General features: G+C 38.1%; 1 protein-coding gene across 3 annotated transcripts in view; it reads left to right on the forward strand.

The window, feature by feature from the left end:
• LOC107092902 (kalirin-like) overlaps positions 1-21,166 on the forward strand; it is an 84,715-nt gene that overhangs the window by 53,963 nt on the left and 9,586 nt on the right. For all 3 annotated transcript variants that reach the window (XM_015387605.1, XM_015387606.1, XM_015387607.1), the window contains 13 exons: positions 1,693-1,759; positions 1,835-1,938; positions 2,018-2,087; positions 2,169-2,255; positions 2,439-2,531; positions 5,231-5,281; positions 5,382-5,459; positions 5,551-5,736; positions 5,819-5,990; positions 6,235-6,449; positions 6,951-7,234; positions 17,965-18,130; positions 20,192-20,254. In XM_015387605.1, coding sequence (XP_015243091.1) covers positions 1,693-1,759; positions 1,835-1,938; positions 2,018-2,087; positions 2,169-2,255; positions 2,439-2,531; positions 5,231-5,281; positions 5,382-5,459; positions 5,551-5,736; positions 5,819-5,990; positions 6,235-6,449; positions 6,951-7,234; positions 17,965-18,130; positions 20,192-20,254 — 1,636 coding nt within the window. The remainder of the gene's footprint in view (positions 1-1,692; positions 1,760-1,834; positions 1,939-2,017; positions 2,088-2,168; positions 2,256-2,438; positions 2,532-5,230; positions 5,282-5,381; positions 5,460-5,550; positions 5,737-5,818; positions 5,991-6,234; positions 6,450-6,950; positions 7,235-17,964; positions 18,131-20,191; positions 20,255-21,166) is intronic.

Below are 21,166 nucleotides of genomic sequence, written 5' to 3' on the forward strand. Positions count from 1 at the left end.
TATATATATATATATATATATATAGTACCTCAAGCTTCTTTTCCGAAGCATTTTAATGCCACGATTATCAAATTTAATGAATTTTAATGCCAATTAAGGCCTTAATTTAAAAAATAATAATTTAATGACTTTTAATAATTTTTAATGACCCGTGGAAACCCTGGAGAAGGACAATTTTGTATGAGTTCAAACAATTTGTTCTAATCATTATCTGTGTGTTCTGGACAAGCAAGAGGGATTTTGAGAGGAAGGCCTGCACTGCAAAAACGTTCTTGAAATAAGTAAAAATTTCTTAAATTAAGTGCATTTATCCTTAATTTAAGCAGGTAAATGGGATGTGTTGCCATTGGAATAAGTATTTTTGCTCTTAAAATAAGATAATTAAATAATATGCACTTGAAATATGACATTGATATTGTATTTTTAATATTTTAAATGTAATTGGTCTTGTTCCATTGGCAAAATGCCTTACCTCCTCAGTTTAAAAAATGCACTGATTTTAAGAAGAAATTACTTAATTAGATTTCTTTTTTTTTTTTGCAGTGTGAAAGATGAGTTTGAGTAAATTAACCAAGAAGTGCATAAATAAGGCTGTAAGAGAAGAACAGAGATGGTTGATTTAAATTTCTCTTAAGAAGGACATCCGAAAAAACGGCGAGCTCTGATTGTTATTACTGCACTAAAACATACATTTTTTAGGAACTCAGGCTAAACGGTTTATATAAATACTGAAATTAACTCGACATGTTGTTTGTATATTTTTTTTTTTACCACAAACCTTAAAAACCCTTTATATTCACCTTCAGCTGTTAAGAACAGCAGCGGTAAATCCCTGACAGGAAGGCTGCTGCAGAGAGCTGCTCTCAGTAAGACAGAAAAAAGAAAACAACAACAACGGTCCGTTTAGGTGTTTAATAAATATATGAATCAGGAAATTGTCTATATACCAAACCAAGTGATTCCTTTTCTCTACTTCAAAAAACTTTAGATTTTAAAAGGAAAAAATTTTCTATTTTTTAAAATATATATATTTTTTTTTATTTAAAAGGTCAATGTATAACATGGATGCATAAAAACCCCATTTTATTTCAGTGTTAAATTCTGTTTAAGTAACAGATAATAATTAAAAATGTCTCCAGACCTTTAATGGTTGTTAAGTTTCTTTATTGGGACCCTGCTGACTTTTAATTGGTTACCCCTGATGTAGAGCGTCAAAGAAACTTGACCAGCACCCAGCGTTCAAATTTCGTAGTTTTTGACACCTAGTTCGTGTTCTGTGTGAACGCACCTTAAGGGATAAGATATAATTAAAGGCAACTTGGTGCAAGGAATTGTGTTTTCCTGTTTATTTTATGCGAGCCCTCTGAAAGAAAGCTTGATAGCAGGATGTCATCAGGCTTAGTGAACTAGTAGGGCAGGACATCCGCATAACAGAGAAGGCAAATACCATGTTTTCTGATAATGAGACCATCAGAAGATACCAATTTTATATAAACAACAGAGGACCAATAACAGAACCTTGAGGACACCCAAAGATACATGGGAAATATCATAATTTAACCTTTTTATGTCGAACAAAACAAGAGGATTAGAACCAGGTCTAAGAGATGGCAGAGAAACCAAGCTGAGGATGATGATGATGATGATGATGATGATGATGATGATGATGATGATGTGGCTTTTTGTTCTCAGGTTTGTTCTGAACGAGCTCATTCAGACGGAAAAGGACTACGTCAAAGACCTGGGCACTGTGGTGGAGGTAAAGCTTCGACAGTCGCACACCTCTGCTGTTAGCGGCACAATAGCTTCACCATCGGTGTTTGTGTCCCTGCAGGGCTTCATGAAGACGATCGAGGAGAAGGGGGTCCCAGACGACATGAAGGGAAAGGAGAAAATAGTATTCGGCAACATTCACAGGATCCATGACTGGCACAGAGAGTACGTCTCCCATGTTGATTTAAAATAATGGAGTAAAGAGAATCTGTTCAGCTGCTAACGTTCCTCTGATGCTTCTCAGCTTCTTCGTAGGAGAGCTGGAGAAATGTGTGGATGACACCGAGCTCCTCCCTGAACTCTTCATTAAACATGTAAGTAAAAGGAAAAGTTAGAAGGTTTGAGCTCTTTAATCCCTGTGATGACTGAGAAACGACCCGATGTCTGTGTTACAGGAGAGAAGACTGCACATGTACGTGGTTTACTGCCAGAATAAACCAAAATCTGAGTACATTGTAGCAGAATATGACAAATACTTTGAAGTAAGTACATTTTTTGTTATGGACTGTCTGAACTTCACAATTTTATTTTCCCTATAAAACAAACTGACTCCCTGCAGCCCTTTTTACCTTTTCTACCTGCTCATATCCTCCCAGAATAGTTGCTTATATCGTCCAAAGCATCTAACCCAACCGTCTCTGTGTCGCTGTTATTCTGCTTTCCAGGGAATCCAGCAGGAAATTCACTCCAAGCTTTCCATCAGTGACTTCCTCATCAAACCCATCCAGAGAATCACCAAATACCAGCTGCTGCTGAAGGTACCAAGCATTCAAACCGTAGGAATCTGTTTTATAGCTTTTAACTTCGGCCTGGCAGAGTTTGCTCGTTATTTTCCTTAGTCTAGAGACACGGTGCTAATAAACGTGTAGCTGCATCTGAACTGGTTTTGCCATATGGGGCCCCGTTTTTTAAGTTAAGCAGTCAAACTTTGACAGGGGGGTTAATTTTTCCAAGTTATTTTTTCACTACGTAAATCATTCATTTCTAAAAATCTTACTTTGTTAAATAAATATTTAGCTCCAAACTAAATATTTAGTTTGTTAAATAAATATTTAGCTCCAAACTAAATATTTAGTTTGCTAATTAAATATTTTGTTTTTTTAAATAAATACTTAGCTTCAAATAATATATTAATTTAACAAACTAAATATTTAGCTCCGAACTAAATATTTATTTTTGCAGATTAAATATTTATTTTTTAAAACAAATATTTAGCTCCAAACTAAGTATTTAGTTTGCTAATTAAATATTTTGTTTTTTTAAATAAATACTTAGCTCCAAATAATATATTAATTTAACAAACTAAATATTTAGCTCCGAACTAAATATTTATTTAACAAAGTAAAAGTTTTATAAATGAACCAATGACACGGTGAAAAAATTACTTGGGGGGGAAAAAAAATAACCCCCTTATTTTTCTCTTAGAAGACGCTATAACCAAAAACATTGCTCCTAATTTTTGACTGCTTAACTTTACAAACGGCACATTATAATCCTATCGTCATGAACGGTAAACTAAGATTTAAGGAGTGTTATCCACTGTCTTACAACGCCTTGCAAAAGCATTCATACCCTTTAGCCGTTCACATTTTCTATTTCTGAGCACAAACTCTATAAGGATTTGATGTGATGAACTACATCAAAGTGAGACATCATGAGGTGGATGCAGAGATGAATGGTTTTCTTCATTTTTTTCATTTTAAATACATTTATATTCCTCCCCTTTTCATTTTAAATAGAGGGGTTGGATTTTATATTCCTCCCCTCTGAGTAGATGCAGGATAGAACCACATTTAAACAACCTGCAATTAAAGTTGAAAGGTCTCCAACAGTTTTGCACATCTAGCGATTTAAATTAACACCTGTTCTTTTTTCACAGAACAGATCAAGTGGATAGAAAACGTTTAAGAGCCTTTCTTTAAATCTAAAATCTAGGACTGGATTCAGGTCTGGAGCCAGTCTGAGTCTCCCTCCCGTTCGCAGAGGAATGAATAGAGCTTGGTTTATTGTTTTATAACCTACTGTAACTCTGCTTTAAAATGATCTGCAACTTTGTTCTTGACCTTTCTGCAGTGTTCCTTGTTTTTATGATGCTGATTGTTCACTAATCACATTCCACACTGCTTCATTTCTAAAGTCCTTAGAAAAGTGCTGATCAGAGAGCTATAAAAATAGATAAAAGGAATAAAACGGGAATAAAAGGACTGACTTAATACATGGGAGCTGCATGAAATAAGGAGGGAAAACGACCCAACTCAGAAATAAACAGTGACTTCTAGCTGTCAGAGACGGTTGCTTACAATGAAATCTTCATTTATACTCCAAACTTTCAGACTTAAAATCCTTAAGAATAAAAGTTTTGTACACCACAGATCTTTGATTAACTGCAGGGATCTTTGAAGGAAAGCGGCTCCAGAGAAGCAGCAGGGGGAGAATTTCAAGTCTGTTTAAGACGCTTTAATTTTTAAGGAGTCACACTTTGAAAGCTCCGATGTTGAAGAAAAGATGGACAGGTGAAGGAACAGCTGATCTGAGGGGGGAAAGTACCAGCCAAGATCCACGAATTCCAGAAACCGATTGGAGCTGGTTCAGCCAAACTAGCCTCCAGCCTTCCTAGTAGCCTTCCCCACATAGCGGGATGGGTGTGATGTCATTTTTCATCTCTGATACAAACTGTGGATCGAAGGACTCGTTTCATCTCTGGGTTTGTATAAACCCATGTTTGATCAGTTAGTGGAAGAAGAATCGAATCAATCTGTTCAGTTATTTCCTCTGATTTATAAGATAGATTTACTTAATAATGCTGCCTGCTATCATCAGCTTCTGATCATCAGTTGCTACGGTAACTGTGCCAGGATGTTAAACGCAGACATTCTTTTCCCCAGCAACACACCCATCCATCAGGGTTAAATGAGGTATTTAGTCCCTGCAGAGGAACTGGATGTCCTTCATGGTCAGATGAGCTCGTTGCACCTCATCAGGGGAAAACCCAAGAGGAAACCCATTTAGCTCTGTGAACTCGTCTTTCAAAGAGCCGATTTTTGACATGTATGCATTAAAACAACAACAATGGCCGACTTCAAAGCTGCCGTTTTGTTTAAGAATCTAGGCTTCAGAAGTTGTTGGATTTATTTTGGATTTTACACAAACTCATTCTCTACCTGTATGGCAGCATCACTGCCCCACCTGCTGGTGTGTCAGGAGTATTACATCACTTGTTACGGCTCCTTTTACACTGTGGATGACACACCAGACCCAGATTATGCTGGTTTGATTCCTCCGTAGCTGGAACACACTCTTCAGTCACATTTAGAATATTTAAATTTGTAAAAGAAAATAAACATATTACATAATATATATATTATATATTTTTATTTTAAAAAATGACCCACAATTCTTTTTCAAAGTGCTGCTGTTTTGTGTGTCACTGTGTTAATTTTGAGCCGTTTCTCCTCAGGACTACCTGAAGTACAGCAGCAAGGCAGGAATGGACTGTAAACAAATTGAGGTAATCCAAGATTCTGCATCCAGAATGTGTAAATATGTCTCCTGAAAAGAGAAAAGTATTTATCCTGCCTGAAGAACAATGAAAGCCTCTGTTGTTACAGAAAGCCGTGGAGCTGATGTCTGAGGTGCCTAAACTGTGCAATGACATGATGAATCTGGGCCGGCTGCAGGGATACGATGTGCGTTTTCACACCAACATTTCACTCTCGCAGCATAGCCGGAGGCTCTCTGAAGGTCGGGTTTTTAAAGCCATCCCGTTTGTCTCTGCAGGGAAATCTGACCAATCAGGGCAAACTGCTTCAGCAGGAAACCTTCTTCGTCACCGAGCAGGACGCGGGTGTCCTCTCACGGTCCAAAGAACGCAGAGTCTTTCTCTTTGAGCAAATCGTCATCTTCAGTGAGCTGCTCAGGAAAGGCTCGTCCACTCCTGGCTACCAGTTCAAGAAGAGCATCAAGGTGGGTGGATGATGCAGATAATCGGGTGAAACTTATTGATCTTAAAGGAGCTCAGAGCACAAAGCGTTATTTTCTTCCACAGGTGACCAATCTGGGCCTGGATGAGATGGTGGATAACGACCCCTGCAAGTTTGTCCTGTTCTGTCGTGGCTCGTCGGAGCGTTTCACTTTGCAGTCTGCAAACGTCGACATCAAGCAGGTGTGGGTCCAGCACATCAAGAACATCCTGGATGCTCAGAACGACTTCCTGTCAGGTATGGACGCCCAGCCCATCCAAAAACACAAAACATTGAACCTCTGTGAAATTACATAAAGGACAACTCACCCCAAAATCACAAACTGTGTATCAGGATTTGATCCTCCTTCAAAGGTCCTTTAAGTTCCATCAGAAACTGTAGAAGGGCAAAGTAATTCAGTTCATCAGGGTCAGAAAAAAGCTGTAATACTTTGTCTGCAGCTAAACAAAAACCACCAACTCTAACCTTTATGCGTTTGCAGCTCTGCAGTCTCCCATCATCTACCAGCAGGGTCAGAATAAAGAGGTCAGCTCCTCTCTGATCAGACGGCCTTCCTCATCAGGGAACCGGCCATCATCATCCTCCCACAGCCGGCCTTCCTCAGCCCTCGGCTTCAGTGAGAAGGACCTGGAGAGAGGGAAGAGCCCTTTGAAAGTTTCTACCTCTAATGGCGGCTCATCTAGCTTTGAGGCCAGCGTAAGTTCCTGCATCTATCTATCTGTCTGTCTGTCCATCCATCCATCCATCTGAACTGTGGTGTTCCATCTGCTTTTAAATTTCCCGTCCCATCATGATAGCATGATGTGTAAACGGTCTAAGGAACCGAGCCCGGTACGGTTAACTGATCCAAGCTCGGTCCGAACTCGGCACAAATCAGTTTTCAGAGGGTAGTGTAAAAGGGGTTACTTTTTGCCTGCTCATTTGATCTAAGAGCTGCTGGATTTTAGTTTGGGATCATTTTAACTAGACATGGTGTAATCTTTGACCTGCTTATTGGATTTGAAGCCAAAGTGTCATTAACAGGTACAACCAGCATTAGCCAAAAGGCTCCACAGCATTGTGCTGCCACCGCTGTGCTCAGCTGTTGGTGGAATGTTCTCAGCAGTGATTCCTTCCCAGTATATTATTCTCCAGATGATATTTCACTCGTTGATGTATCTGTTCTTCCTCACCTCCTCCTCTGCCTCCTGTCCTCAGCACGATGACGGCGGCTGTAACGGTCTCTACTCCACCATGCGGGTCACTCAGGACTACTCAGCACTTAAAGAGAACGAGATCTGCGTCAGCAGAGGAGACATCGTCCAAGTCCTGGCCACCAATCAGCAGAACATGTACCTCGTTTTCCGGCCAGCCGACAGCCAATCACCGGAGGCCGAGGGCTGGCTGCCGGGCCACGTTCTGGGCCCGTCCACAAAGCCCATAAAAGACTCTTTCTCCACTTCCTCCTTCCCAGCCGCTGTGGCAGACGCCAACAACATCAAGTAAGTCCCCCCCCCAGCAGACAGACACCACTGGACTGGATGAGCAGGGTGGAAGCTCCATCTGCCTGGTTTGGTTTGGGTTGTTTTTCTTGAGTGGGCTCCTAACTCCTCACTGCCTGTGTCCTCGCCTCCTAATTCCTCACCTCCCCCCTCCTGCTGTTCTCAGTTTGGACAGAAGGATTTCCACTGGGAAGTCCACTCCATGTGGCCTGAAAGCAAACTAAAACACACACTGATCCCTCAGTAAAACATGTAGCTGACTCTGACCCAGGTGTCCATGTGGAGCTAAAACCGGACTTTTTTTCAGTTCTAACAAACTGCTTCTTTTGTACCTTTTTTTTTTTTTTTTTTTTAACTGTTTTTTGTTGTTTGTTTGTTTTTGTTTTTTGGACAGAATAAAAGTCACCTGGCCTTTCAGGTGGATTCTGTTCTCCGTAGAGGAGAAGATTGATTTTGTTGTCTGTGGCAATCTGTAAACATTTTTGTTGATTCTTGTTTTCCTTCTTGTTAATTATTATTTTATTTCTTAGACAAAGTTGGATTTTTTTCCTGCTTTGTGTTGATTTTTGTTCACTGTACAGAGTTCATTTTGTTATATCTGACTGAGGCTCTAGAACATTCCTGTTAAAAAAAAGCCATTTGCACTATTTATGAAGATAAAAAAATATGAATGAATTCAGGCTGTGCAATATGTTTGATTCAGCGGCAGCGCTCAGCTTTGTTCTGTCCGTAGTCTGATAAGGATTTTAGCTGTTTTTTTTCTTTTTGTTTTGTTTTTTTAAATATGTAAAATAAAGCTTTTGGATATAAGCATGAGTTAGTGCAGCAGCGTGAAGGTGAACATGTTTTGTTCTGCTTTAGAATGAAGATGGTATGTAGTTTTTAATATTTGTAAATAAATAAGAGCAAATCGAATATCTGCCTGAATTTCTGCACACAGCAACTATATTTAATTTATTAAATCTGAGAGAAGCTTTATAGGCCCAGCATGGTTTCACTGCCTGTGTTCCTCACTCTGGTGGCTGCAGGTCAAATCACCTCCCAAACATTTCCTACCTTTACCTGTAGGTCAGGGCCTCGCCTAACCGACTGATTCAGGTTCTAAGCAGAACCTCCAGCCATGAAGAACATCGATATGAGCTTGAATAATCAAAGATGCACAGTTAAGATCACCAATCTGTTTGTATTCTACTGTGGGACCAACAGCAGGACATTGTTTGATTTGATCTAAAATAATACCTCATATTTATTCAAGTTAAACTAGCATCAATAAAAGCATGTAAGTATATAATTCCAGCATGGTTTTTTCCAGGTATGAAATGCACGGTGATGACCTGACCTGGAGCCATCTGGGGTTTATTCAGAGATAAAAGTGTGAAGTGTGACTGTCTGCACTGTTTACTTCTGTTTTGTTTTGTTTCTGTAGTGGCTTTTTTTTGGTTCAGTTTGTCTTTGAGTTGATACTAACCTCCACGGTTTGACACTCCACAAGAAAGGCAACCATCAGACTACAGCATAAAAAAATCAGAGCTAAGCTTTGTTTTTTTTGCTTGTTGTTTTTCTTGACCCCAAAAATGAAGATTTGAATATTTGGAGGCCTAAACTAATTCCACTAAAATTAAAGTGCGCCATCTCCAGGACGAGAAATGCTTCTGCTTCGTTTGAAGCTTCACCTTATTTAAAAAGAAAAGAAAATCAACAATTAAGTTTTATTCATGTAACAAAGAACATCATTTGAGCCACATTATAAACAGATTTTAAAAAAAGAAATCCAGGTCTGGTGTATTTCAGTCCCATTACTGCCTCTATTATTAACATCATGATGATAAAAAGCAGCTGATCCTTTATTTGTGATTCAGAGAATTTGCAGCTTTCCTCATCCTAAACCAGGATGTGTCGACAGTGGAGAGGAACGGACCGAAACTTCAGCAGAACCGGGCTCGGTTTGCGCTGCCAATCCGGGGAAAGGAAGCTTAGTCAGAGCTTCAAAGAAACTGACTCTAGCAAAACATTCATGGGTTTATGGACTAAAGGGAAACGATTGCAGGTGAAAAGTACATTTCTGAGGATAAAATCAGTAGAAGGGTTTCAGGCATTTATAGAAGTATCTGACAAAGTGGATAGAATGAGGAATAAGCGTCTTCTTTTAGAGAAGTTTAATAACAGTAAAATGTCCACATTTAGGAGTGATAATATTTTTAATATAATAATAAATATATATATATATATATATTAAACATTTTAGTCCCTAATGCGTCCTGTTAGAGGTTCTGTTTGGTACCTGTTGTTTTGGACTTTTTTGTCTGCAAGGATATTGCTGCTGATTCATCAAAAATCCAATTCCAGTTGTTTCAGGTTTAGATAATGCTCTTTTGAAACTGAGCTCACAGCAGCCTTTTTTATATTTGACTCCATGATGTCTGAAACCGATTTCAGTCAGTTTTTTTTCACTAAACATTTTAAATGATGTTTACCTGTTGGTTGCTCGCACCTGGTTGCCTCTCATTAATGCGTAGTAATTAAAATAAAGACCACTGAGTATTTATATCACTTCAAATCTGCACAATTCCGACTGGAGCTTTAACTATAGAATGAATGTAGATTTTCTATAATGGCCATCAGGAAGCGGTTCGCGCGAGAACTAAAAAAGATAGTTTATCCAAAATAAAAGCCTGAAAAGTGTGGAGGTCATTTATTTTTGCTCTGTTTAATCTTGATACCCCAAAATGAAAGCCAGTGCAACTAGCTGCCTTCAGATGCGCCCTGACTGGTAAATGGAGTCCATCTTTGTGAAATCGACAGTATGAGAGAGGAGGCGTGTTTGCAGTTTGCTGTATATAGAGATGAGTACTATGCAGCAAAAAAGGGAAGCATGTTTAAAACGCTGCACAGGAGAGGCAGCTGAACATACATCCACAAGATACATGGAGGTGGCGGCATCATGCTGAGGGGATGTTTGTCTTCAGTAGTGGAATGCCAGCTGGTTTGTACATGAAAAAAAAGAGATTTAAAATGGAAATGGCTTCAATGTGGGGGGATTTATTTTCAACCTTTTGTCCTTTTTTTCTTCACTTTAAGGGAATAGTACACCCAAAACATGATTAGCCTTCATTTTCTACTCACCCCCATGCTGAACAACACTCTGGAGTACTTTTTTGATATCTCAAATGCATCTGGAGATCTGGGAGGCTTCTTGCTGTCTGCTGACATTCAAATAATGGAGGTCTATTGTGCCCGAGACAGAAAGGTCCATAAAAGTCCACAAAAAACGTGTCAATATTCCTCCATACTGCTCGTCCAATGTATTCCAAGTGTCCTGAGTGGGTAGCGTCCAGAATTTACTGGAAACGAAGTCATTTAGAATGTTTTTAGAGCATAAACAGTAGTGTATAGGATTTCCTAAAAGCGCGTTCACGAGTCTACGGAAACCGCAGCAGACCAAACCAGATGAAAGTGCGCATTCAGCTCGGCAAAGAACCCATGCTCTTCCTCAACAATGAAGTCCTCAGACATTTTTCTTTCGTTGTTTCTTTCTTTGCACAGGTAAACAGCATATTTCTTCTTCTACGCTTGCATTATCGGCAGAGCAGATGCTGAATGCGCACTTTCATTTGGTTTGGTCTGCCGCGGTTTTCGTAGACTCGTGAACTCGCATGTGCGCGCTTTCAGGAAATCCTATACACTACTGTTTATGCTCTAAAAACATTCTAAATTACTTCGTTTCGAGAAAATTATGGACGCTACCCACTCAGGACACTTGGAATACATTGGACGAGCAGTATGGAGGAATATTGACACGTTTTTTGTGGACTTTTATGGACCTTTCTGCCTCGGGCGCCATAGACCTCCATTATTTGAATGTCAGCAGACAGCAAGAAGCCTCCCAGATCTCCAGATGCATTTGAGATATCAAAAAAGTACTCCAGAGTGTTGTTCAGCATGGGGGTGAGTAGAAAATGAAGGCTAATCATGTTTTGGGTGTACTATTCCTTTAAAGCTGGAAGCTACTTTCTCTTAATTTATCACCTAAAATTCAATGAAATCCAGTGACCAGGTATAGTTTGAAATGTTCAGACTATACTGGCAGTTTCCTATCCTTGCTATTAAACAGAGATTCTCTTTTTCCTTCAGTTCCTATAAATCAGAAGAAAAATATCCTTTGTTTAAGTTACAACCACTTTTTGAAAAGAATCATTGTAAATATAATAGTCAGGTTCTAAATCCCAACATATTTTACACGATCACTGTTTAATGAACCAAACCAGAGCAAAATGAAAAAGCTTTCTCTGGAAGCTAAGTACAAAGCCTTAATGCCAAGCAGTTCCTTCTATAAAAGCCAGAGTTTGGGCAAACAGCCGGTCTGGAGCGTGGAGGTACGGCATCTGGAACGCTCTTCCTTTACAGCTGAGCTCTGTTTTTCCTCTACACTCATCAATTCTGTCACCCAACAATATCCAGAGTAATAAAAAGTAAGATTTCCTCAGTCTGTGCTTTAACACAGCCACTTTTAGGGGGGTTAGAACCATGAACAACCTGGATACAGTAATGCTATTGATTCTTTAAATTTTCATTGGAGGTTTACAAAAAATAAAATCACTTAGTTGTTCAATCATTTTGGAAAAGCCCAGATGATGAAAAGTCATTTACAGCATGGAGGTCAGACTGAGCGTCTATGGTTGTGATTTAGGGCACGACCTGAAACACACCTTTTCCCGACTCAAAATAATGTACGCCGGTCACTGACCTTGACCAAGACACCTTACAGTAAAACTGCATTCAGTCCCTGGAGAAGCATGGCTATTATCATACAGTAGTCATGGTGGGCCACTTCTTTGATTTTATTTGGTTTGCTCAGCAGAGGTTTCAAGTAACGAAGTACAAATACTTTGTTACTTTACTTAAGTACACTTATTAGGTATCTATACTTTACTCCACTACTTATTTTTCTTCCTACTTCAGACTTCTATTCATTACATTTTCACACAAGTATCTGTACTTTCTATTACTTATATTTTAAAACAAACGTTACTCGTTACTCTTGGCTTCGGTTTAATGTTTATAAATATTTATTTCATGTCATGTGCGCCATCCAATGCAGATCATTGGCTCCATCCACATCCAGTGAAAACTAGTGTAATTGGATGAGTCATATAACGCAAACACTCATTGGTTAGCTAAAGGAAATCATCAGAAGCAAGCAGGTGTTCTTCAAACTGCAAATGTGAATTGTCTATGCCATGCTACAATGTGGGATTCAGAAAAAGATGTTGAAATGTCTGAAAGGTCGGACACAGGCCAGAGCGTATCGGGAGACGGAGACCAGCAAGTCCTCCATTATCCTTGCCCCTATCTCAAAGAATTTTTCTAAATAGTCAAAAATTGAGCTTTCAATTCATATAGTGGCATCTGGCTGTTTTTTTTAAAGGTTACTTTATACTTTTATACTGTAAGTAGTTTTTGGAGCACATACTTTTTCACTTTTACTTTAGTAAAGAGGTCAAGTTGATACTTCAACTTTTACCAGAGTGTTTTTAAACTGCAGTATACTTTTGACATCACTGTTGCTCAGGCTACCTGTAAGCCCACATGCCGCTGAATGTTGAAAGGGCAATATTATTGCCATTACTGTTAATAAATGGTAGAAAGTTTACACAACCGGTACTAAAATGTCACCGGGGATGGTATGGGGGGGTCATTTAAGAAGGGGGATGATTTTTAAGATTTTTTTAAGAAGCGGATGCCATCTTAACTCGAATACTGTGTAAAATTAAAAGAAATAAAACTTTTTTTTTAAAGTCTGGTCAACCTCTGGTTGGCTCCTAGTTGTTCTAGTCTTCTTTAGGAACAAAGAGCTTTGGGAGGGGGGGTCTAAATATTGAACAGACTCCAGCCATCCGTCAGGAGGTTGACGGTCAGACAATATAAGTTGCATAAGGATGAAACTGTCAGTCAGTCCAGTGTATATTATAGGTTAGAGTTAAGAAGGTGTGTTGATCAAAGCGTTCTTGCATCTTTAGAGCAATTTTAAGGCACTTTAGTGAAAACGGTTCACTTTAAATGAATCGTTGGTGTTTTTACTCGGATCGTCTTTCTCTGATATTGCAACTTGTTTGAAGATCTGAACCAATTATTCAACCATAATGCAGCTAAACATCTAATGGACAATGGTCCAGAAAGCATGAGCAAATCTACAGCTGAGGGACTGAAATATGCTGGAATGTTCCAGATTTCTTAACCCCTCAGTGAGCTGAAGTAAAGCTCCATTAAGACTGGTTTAAATTTGCTCCACAACATGGTTAATAATACAGATGTTTAATAATGGCCCCTAAATGCATGGCGGCTAAGATCCGTTGTTTATAGAGACTCTAGGATACTTTTTAACGTTTTAAAAACACGAATAACAACAGATAAATACATTTTCTTTTTAAACCTGTGACTGTTTAAAAGAACAGCATAATGAACAAGCTGTACTACAAACTGAATAACTGAAGTCAAAACTTAAGCAGAAACTGATTAACTCAAAAAAATTGGAGTCAACTAAATCAACTTTTCTACATTAGGAGGAACTATGAAAATGTTATCTTAAGTGTATAATTGTTAGGGTTGTTAAGTTTCCCCAACTTTAACCTATGAAGAAATAAACAAAGACAGTGTAAGATTTTTCCTGACTGGGCTTTGCAAAGGGAAAATACACAGAGCTTTGGGATCTCTCTGTGCATCTTCGTCTTGCTTCACGCTTGCAGGCTTATTTATTCAGCAGTCAACACATTACAACAGCAGGTGTTAATTTCGATTACGTAATCTCTTAGACATAGCATGAACTTTTAAGATAGGGAACATGTCTGGTTTCAGTATACACTTTTACAAAAGGTGTCGGGGGTCATGAACTTCCCTTTCTATGTTTCTCAAATGAAAAACAGGAACTTCTGTGCTTCATTCTCGCAAAACATTTGACCGTCTTATGACCTGCATACAATATTTCCACTGTTGACAGTACTATAGAAAAACAAATGATTTAAAAGCAATATAAAAGATATAAATGAATAAAATGATAAAAACAACAGAAATCATAATAACTCCAACAATAATATTTTTGTTTCAAAGAGTCAGCTTTAAAGATTAAACATTTTGATTTAATGTTTAGTTGTTCTTTTTAAGTTCAGATTACTAAACAGTTATTGCAACCAATTCTAAAAGAACTATTAGGCTTATAAATATTCTGTAATTTACAGTTAAAAAAATGTGTTTGGTTGAAAGAGGAGGTAAAACAATGGCTACGTTTATATCTCAGTTAAATGAAGAGACTGTGGTGTGACTTTTGTTCCATTATCGTTGCAAGCAAAGAGCTTTTTTTGTGATTGGAAATCTGAAAACAAAAAAAAAAAGGTTTTTAAAGGAAACTTTTTCTTAGATTTTTATTATATATAAAATTTTACTTTCTTAAATTTCCCTTTTTTAGATTGAGTTTTAGGACTAGCATTCTTTTAAAATGCATTTTACAGTTTTCATTCTCTTCACTTTAACACCAAAAGAGTTGCTCACTCTTTACCGATAGAAATGTTGCTAACGTCCTGCAGACCAACAGGAATATGTCTTTGCTCCTCACGCCAGAGGAGAGCATGTCCTAGAAATTAAGACAATGCAGTCTGTAAAACTGTTTGAAAGGAGAAAAAAAAAAAACATTTCTAAGTATATACGTGGTCAAATAAATAACAAAATAAATAAAATAAGGTGAAAATGGAAATAAGATCTTAGAAAACAACTAACTGTGCACAGGATGGATTGCTGGCTTATTAGAACTCACATAACTAAGGTGGCTGGTGCCATTTTACTGAGTGTTAATATGATGTTTATCATTCTAACAGACACCATTGACCATGGTAACATTAACCAACAGCAGTTTTCACACTTATTGCCAATTGCTGTAGATCTCGGTCTAAAGTTGATCTGAACAAGGTCTCACCATTTAAATAACTTTTCATATCGACTCAAATGCATGATCTTATTGAGGATATTTGTGCAAAATTTCACAACACTTATTTAAGATTTGTTTTCAGTCAAAACCTTTCAATGCACTGAATGTTTGGTTTTACTATTTGATAGAAAGGTTTGTTTTTAAAATGTTATTAAGGACCTGAATGGCTCAGAATGATTGGTGCTTAAACTTGCAGAAGATAAATGTGAATTTAGATTTTTCCTGTTGAACATCTGCCTGATGATTGGACATCAAGAGCTGCAACATCCACAGGAGATACACTGCAAAAATGATCTAAAAATCAGTAAAAAGGTCTTAAATTAAAGGTACTTACCTTTCAGTTGAGTAGGTAAATAAGATGATCTGCCCATGGAGTGAGTAGTTTTGCTCTTAGAATAAGATAAATAGATAATATGCACTTGAATTAAGACAATGCAATACTTTTTAAGAATTTTTTTAATGTAAATTGTCTTTAAGAATTTAAGAAAAAAAAAAGATACTTATTTAGATTTAAAGTTTTGCAGCGTATTATTACATCCAAATCAATTCAGTTTATTTATATAGCACCAATTCACAGCACATGTCATCTCAAGGCACTTTCCAGTTCACCAGATCATCCAGTCAAATTGATTCACAGTTTTCTATCTAAGGATCCAAAAGTAAACCAGGCTCTGGGGATCACAGCATTTTCTGATCTCCTTGAATGTTTAAAATCAACAATGTACATCATCTTATCAGAAGCAAAGTTAAAACAAATTGATGTCTCTAAAATAAATATTGATCTTAACTCTGAACTGTAGAGCAGGGAGCAGAGAAAATAGTCTGATGACCAAATTACCTGCAGTTTAAAACATTAAACTGATGATCAGGACAGAAGTTTTCTTCATTTTATGTCCACTGAAAACAAAAAACACTTGTAAGATTTTCACTCTTTAATCTCACAGAGCAGAACAAGCTGCTTTCTGGAACCGCTGACAAACAAGGACCGTCCTCTTTTAAGCATTTCCAGTGACAATAACCTGGTTTAGATCAACTTTTATAATCAATAAAAAAATCTACCATGAACCTTTCTTAAAATCAACTAGGAAACACAATTTTGATATTTCAAAATTAAGACTGTTAGCTCTGAGACAAATGTCTTCAAAGATGTTTCCTCCAAAGCCGGATGGTGAATCTGCTTTAAGCTACAGTACATGGATTATTATCCAGCATTGCTTCAGATGTAGAGAAGAGAGCATCGGGGGTGAATAGCTGACATCCCTTAACATGCTCCCTATAGCAGCTTCTCCTCCTTTAACAAACTTGCATTATAATAAAACATGAGCAGATGAGCTGATTGGTGGCATCTTCAGCAGAACTTGCCATCTTTGCAAAACTTGATGGAATAAAAATGGCGGCTTTTAAAGAGACAGTTGGTTTTATTTAGAAAAAGAAACTGAACAAAAGATTTAATTCAGATATAAATGAGTTCAAGTTTGACTTCAATAATCATTGTGAATATGTCTCATGTATTTATTATTTTCCTTCTGACTGAAATATTATTCAATTTAAATGTGTGAAATAAAAAAAGAACAACTTTATACTTGTGGCGTACAGTAAATCCTCCAAGAGGTAAGTTGCAAGGTTTTATCTTTGAATTAAGAAGAACCAGTGATGACATTAGGATACTGGTCCAGCATGAATTCACAAAACCCAGAGAAAAACGAGGAGGGAAAGGAGATACTGTTGTCCTTAAAACTAGATAATACATGCATGATGGTACTGGTTAAACTGTAAATGACTTCTGTATCTCTAAGGACTCCCTCTGTCCAGCTCAGTCTTGGTCTTTGAGCGCTGAAGCCTCCATGACTCTGGTCTCTGGAGCTACAGCTTCATTCAGGAACCAATACTGACAGGAGAAGTCACTGTTATCTCTTCTGTGACAGAGAAAACATATTCCAGGGAAACAAAGTTGTTATGAAAGGTTTTTCATTTATGTTTTAAACCAAACTTTTGTTTGTTTTGACTATCTGATGTCCTTGAACCCTACTACAGTAGTAGCCATTCAAAATGTACCAAATTTTCCTTGATGGGTCCTTGGATGGTCCCCTACAATTCCTTTTTAAACATCAATCTTTGAATTAAAATATTCTTTCTGTCATGATTTATGAACATTAAGATCAAAAGAGAAGCGTCATCTCCTGGTCAGACCCTGTAGAGTTAAGAAATATACAAGAGTCCAGTAAATGGAAGTTGGTGATTTTGCTGGGAGTTGGAAAGAAGTGGGCTGACATTCGCCTGGCTTTTGACGGGGAAGGGCCATTTTGAATGGCTGCTACTGTACAGTACCATCAGTAAAATCTATATGGAAAACCTTAAAACAAACAGGCATCCCCAAATTCGGTCCTTGAGGGCCATTGTCCTGCAGATTTTAGAGGTTTCCTTGCTCCAGCACAGTTGATTTTAATTGAAAGCTGATTAACAGGGTTTTGCTGAACTGCACTCATCATATTCAGCTGTGCTGAAGCAGGGAAAGCTATGAAACCTGCAGGACAGTGGCCCTCTAGGACCGACTTTGGGGATGCCTGCCTTAAAGCAATCAGTTTCAAAATTTATATTTTTATCTCCTGTGGCAGCAGGCCGTAGTGACAGAAATCCTTTACTGCCATCAGATTTCTCTTGTTCTCACCAGACAGATGTTGCCTCTACTAAGCTGGACAGAGCTGTACTAATATATAATTGGCTGCTTGATGTTTGTCCTTCCTGCGCTGCACAGGAAGTCTTTGTCATGGAACACGCTGCGTGCCAGGAAGCGAGCTGAAGCCAGGGACGGGTCATTCCTGGGGTTCAGGAGCCATGACAACAGCCTCCTACGTAAACCCAAAGATGGCACTGTGTCCCCTCTCCCATTGGCCCTGCCAAGCTCCACCCACAGGACTAAAGTGAGTATGTTGAGTAAGACAGTGATTTCCATGCCAATCATGTGTCTTCAACCATCCAGCCGTTCTTTAATTTTCCCTTCTTACGTACAATCAGAGCATCTGTGAAACTGATTTAAAATCTGTCTGAGACTAAAAGTCTGTAATGGGGCTAATCTGAGTAGAACACCTCCACCTCCTTCAGACTTTTATTGCCTTATTCGCAGTGATGGTATTTGTACACAAGGAGAAATAAAAAAAAAAGCTTATTATCAACCAAAAAGGAATCTTTATGATTTAAAAGCAAATTTAAAAGCAAAATTTAAAAACTAATATTTATTTGTATTAAATCAACCACATAGATCAGAAAACAAATGGATGCAGTGATTGGATGTAAAAACGATTGGAATACATTGTTGATGAATTAGGTTTTTAATTTATTTGCCTGCATAACAAGTAAATCCCACTTTTCTCACTTTCAGCTGCATTTGATTTATCACATGAATTAGAATGTCTGAATGCTTTAAATGTAAAAAAAAAAAAAAAAAAAAACAACAAACAGGTAGTTGCCCCTGGAAGACGACTTCGAGTGCAGGAATTAGGAGGTTAAACCTAAATTTAAGTTTCTATAATAAATATTTCCCATCTACATTTCTCACTGTCTGCTTCTCATTGGTTAGTTTCAGACTCTACCACCAGTGTCAGTGAACAGGTGTCTCGCTGGTTTAATGCGTTTCCACTTTGATATTCATATTGCTAACAGTGAACACCTCTGCAGCCAGCTGGTTCTCAGGTTTGCTGTTGGAGCAAAGCTAAGCAGGTTTTAAAATGCTCCAAAGCAATTGGAGGGCATTACAACATGATGACATTGGACACTATATCTCTTGAAAATTTTCATTTTCATAAAAACAAAACAAAAACCATGAAACAGCAAGTGAAACCAAAAAAACTAAATTAAAAACTATCAACTGGACTTTGTTTCCAAGTTTGAAGATGTTTCTCTTCCCATCCAGGAAGCGTTTTCAGTTCAAAATGTCAGGAATAGCTTTGAGTTTTATACAGTAGCCCATCAAAACCTTTTTTTTTGTTTTGAAAACATGCAAATTGAGACGGACAAACAGGTTCAGCCCTTTGGAATGGTGGTGTTTTGGCTTCTTTTGTTATCCTACAATACCCCATACCTGTCTATGTCTCTGAAAGGGGGTTGTTAAAGGGAATTGTTGGCCTGAATGAATAGGCGAGGTCCTCCGCTGTGCTGTACAGGGGCTGGGGATGTTTTTTTTTTCTTAACATAAATGGCTTCCTTCACACCGGATCCACCTATTTTCTTTGTCCAGAATGTGAACATTCTGGTCCTTGTCTTATCCCGAGGAGGTTGCTCTTCTGTGTTGGTCCATGCGTCTGTGAAGAGGTTGTTTGGTTTCTCCAGTATAAAGATCTGAGCATTCCTCACTGCATTGAACTGCAGACAACAATCCAAAGTTACTTTTTTTCTCTTATTTCTCCTCCAATTTTTGCATTAATAAAAGTTTTTTATGCTTCAGTTCAGGTTTGAGCAAATGTTCTGTTCTAAGATCATCATTTGATAAAGTTTTCCATGAAGATCAAATCACGTTGAACCTTCAACAGTCACGTTTTTGTTGTTGAATGAAACGGATTGGGTTTTCAGTAGGAGGAAGTGAGAAAAGTTATTTCTTAATGCAAAATATTTATATGGTTCAACATCACCATAATGATAAACAGTTAAGTGAGTGAAGACCTCAAACAACCGATCCGAAATGAAGTCCAGTCAGCTAACGGAAGAAAGATTGTTATTAATCTTGATCCTCTCTGAACAATTACACTAATTAAGCCTCAAAACTCTGATGTTGATTCACTGTGAAAACTGATATTTGGAGAACAACCTTTCCTCACATTAACATCCACATTTCTGTCCCAGATCTCATTCTACATTTAGATTTAACCAACTCAGACCAACTACATCATGTTTGGCTCTTTTCTGCTTTCCTTGATTTGTTGGTGACTTCAATCTGATTAACCTTTTCTTACACAGTCTTTATGTCTGGTTTCTCTGCTGTTCACCAGGACCTGCAAACTTCAGATGAGTCAGAAAGTGAGGAAGACCTTGACCCAAAGACAGGCATGGAGGTAACAGCCGTCTTAATAGTCTTGTCAGGGTAAAAGTGACAAGAGGGAGAGAAAGTAAAGCACTTTCACTCCCTCAGAGGTTTCCACTTTTTTTTTGTCATGTATAAATGTTTAGTTTTACTGGCCATACCCAGGCCTGATCACTGCCAGACCTGCAAAATTAAGAGAACATCTAAACAAACTGTCTGACAAAATGAAGTAGGCAGAAAGCTGTCAAAAAGTAACATTTGTGCTGATATATATGCAATTCAGAATGGGTAAGAACTAATCAAATAAATACTTATCAGTCTTTAAATGTACGTAGTCACGTCATTTGACATTTTTAAAATGTGTACGCCGGTAAGTTATTAGTTGCATACAGCTTTTTTAAGACAAATTACAGCTTCCTGGTGTAGTATTTGTCATTCTTTACTTAATTTGTTTGTAAAAAAAAAAAAAAAAGCCTTTCTGTGTATATTTATGATTACATTATCATGTGACTTGGAATATGTCACTGCGTTGGTCCAGTTGGTCAACAGGCCAAAGCAATGGAAGCAAGGAGGTGCAGAATTCCCACTGCAGTAGGGAAAAAATAAGTCCAAAATCAAGTGTTAAAGCAGCAAGATGCTAAGAAAACGGTATGACCGCTGCAATTCACTGAAGTTGGAGCTAAACCTAAGGAAGCATTCTGACATTGCTGCAAAACTGATAGACATGTTAGTACATGTGTTAGCAGTGTTTTTAAGCCCTATCCTCTAAACTGTTTTAAATGAGGCATCACAGCATGGTTGTGTCAGCCGGTACTTAGCTGCATCAATGGGCGTGCAGGTGGTGCAGTGGTTAGCGTGCATGACCCATGTACGGAGGCCTTAGTCCTCGACGCGACCAACCTGGGTTTGAATCTGACCTGTTGTCCTTTGCTGCATGTCTCTC

Source organism: Cyprinodon variegatus, unplaced genomic scaffold (assembly GCF_000732505.1).
Source record: "Cyprinodon variegatus isolate N-32 unplaced genomic scaffold, C_variegatus-1.0 Scaffold399, whole genome shotgun sequence".
Taxonomy (NCBI): Eukaryota; Metazoa; Chordata; class Actinopteri; order Cyprinodontiformes; family Cyprinodontidae; genus Cyprinodon; species Cyprinodon variegatus.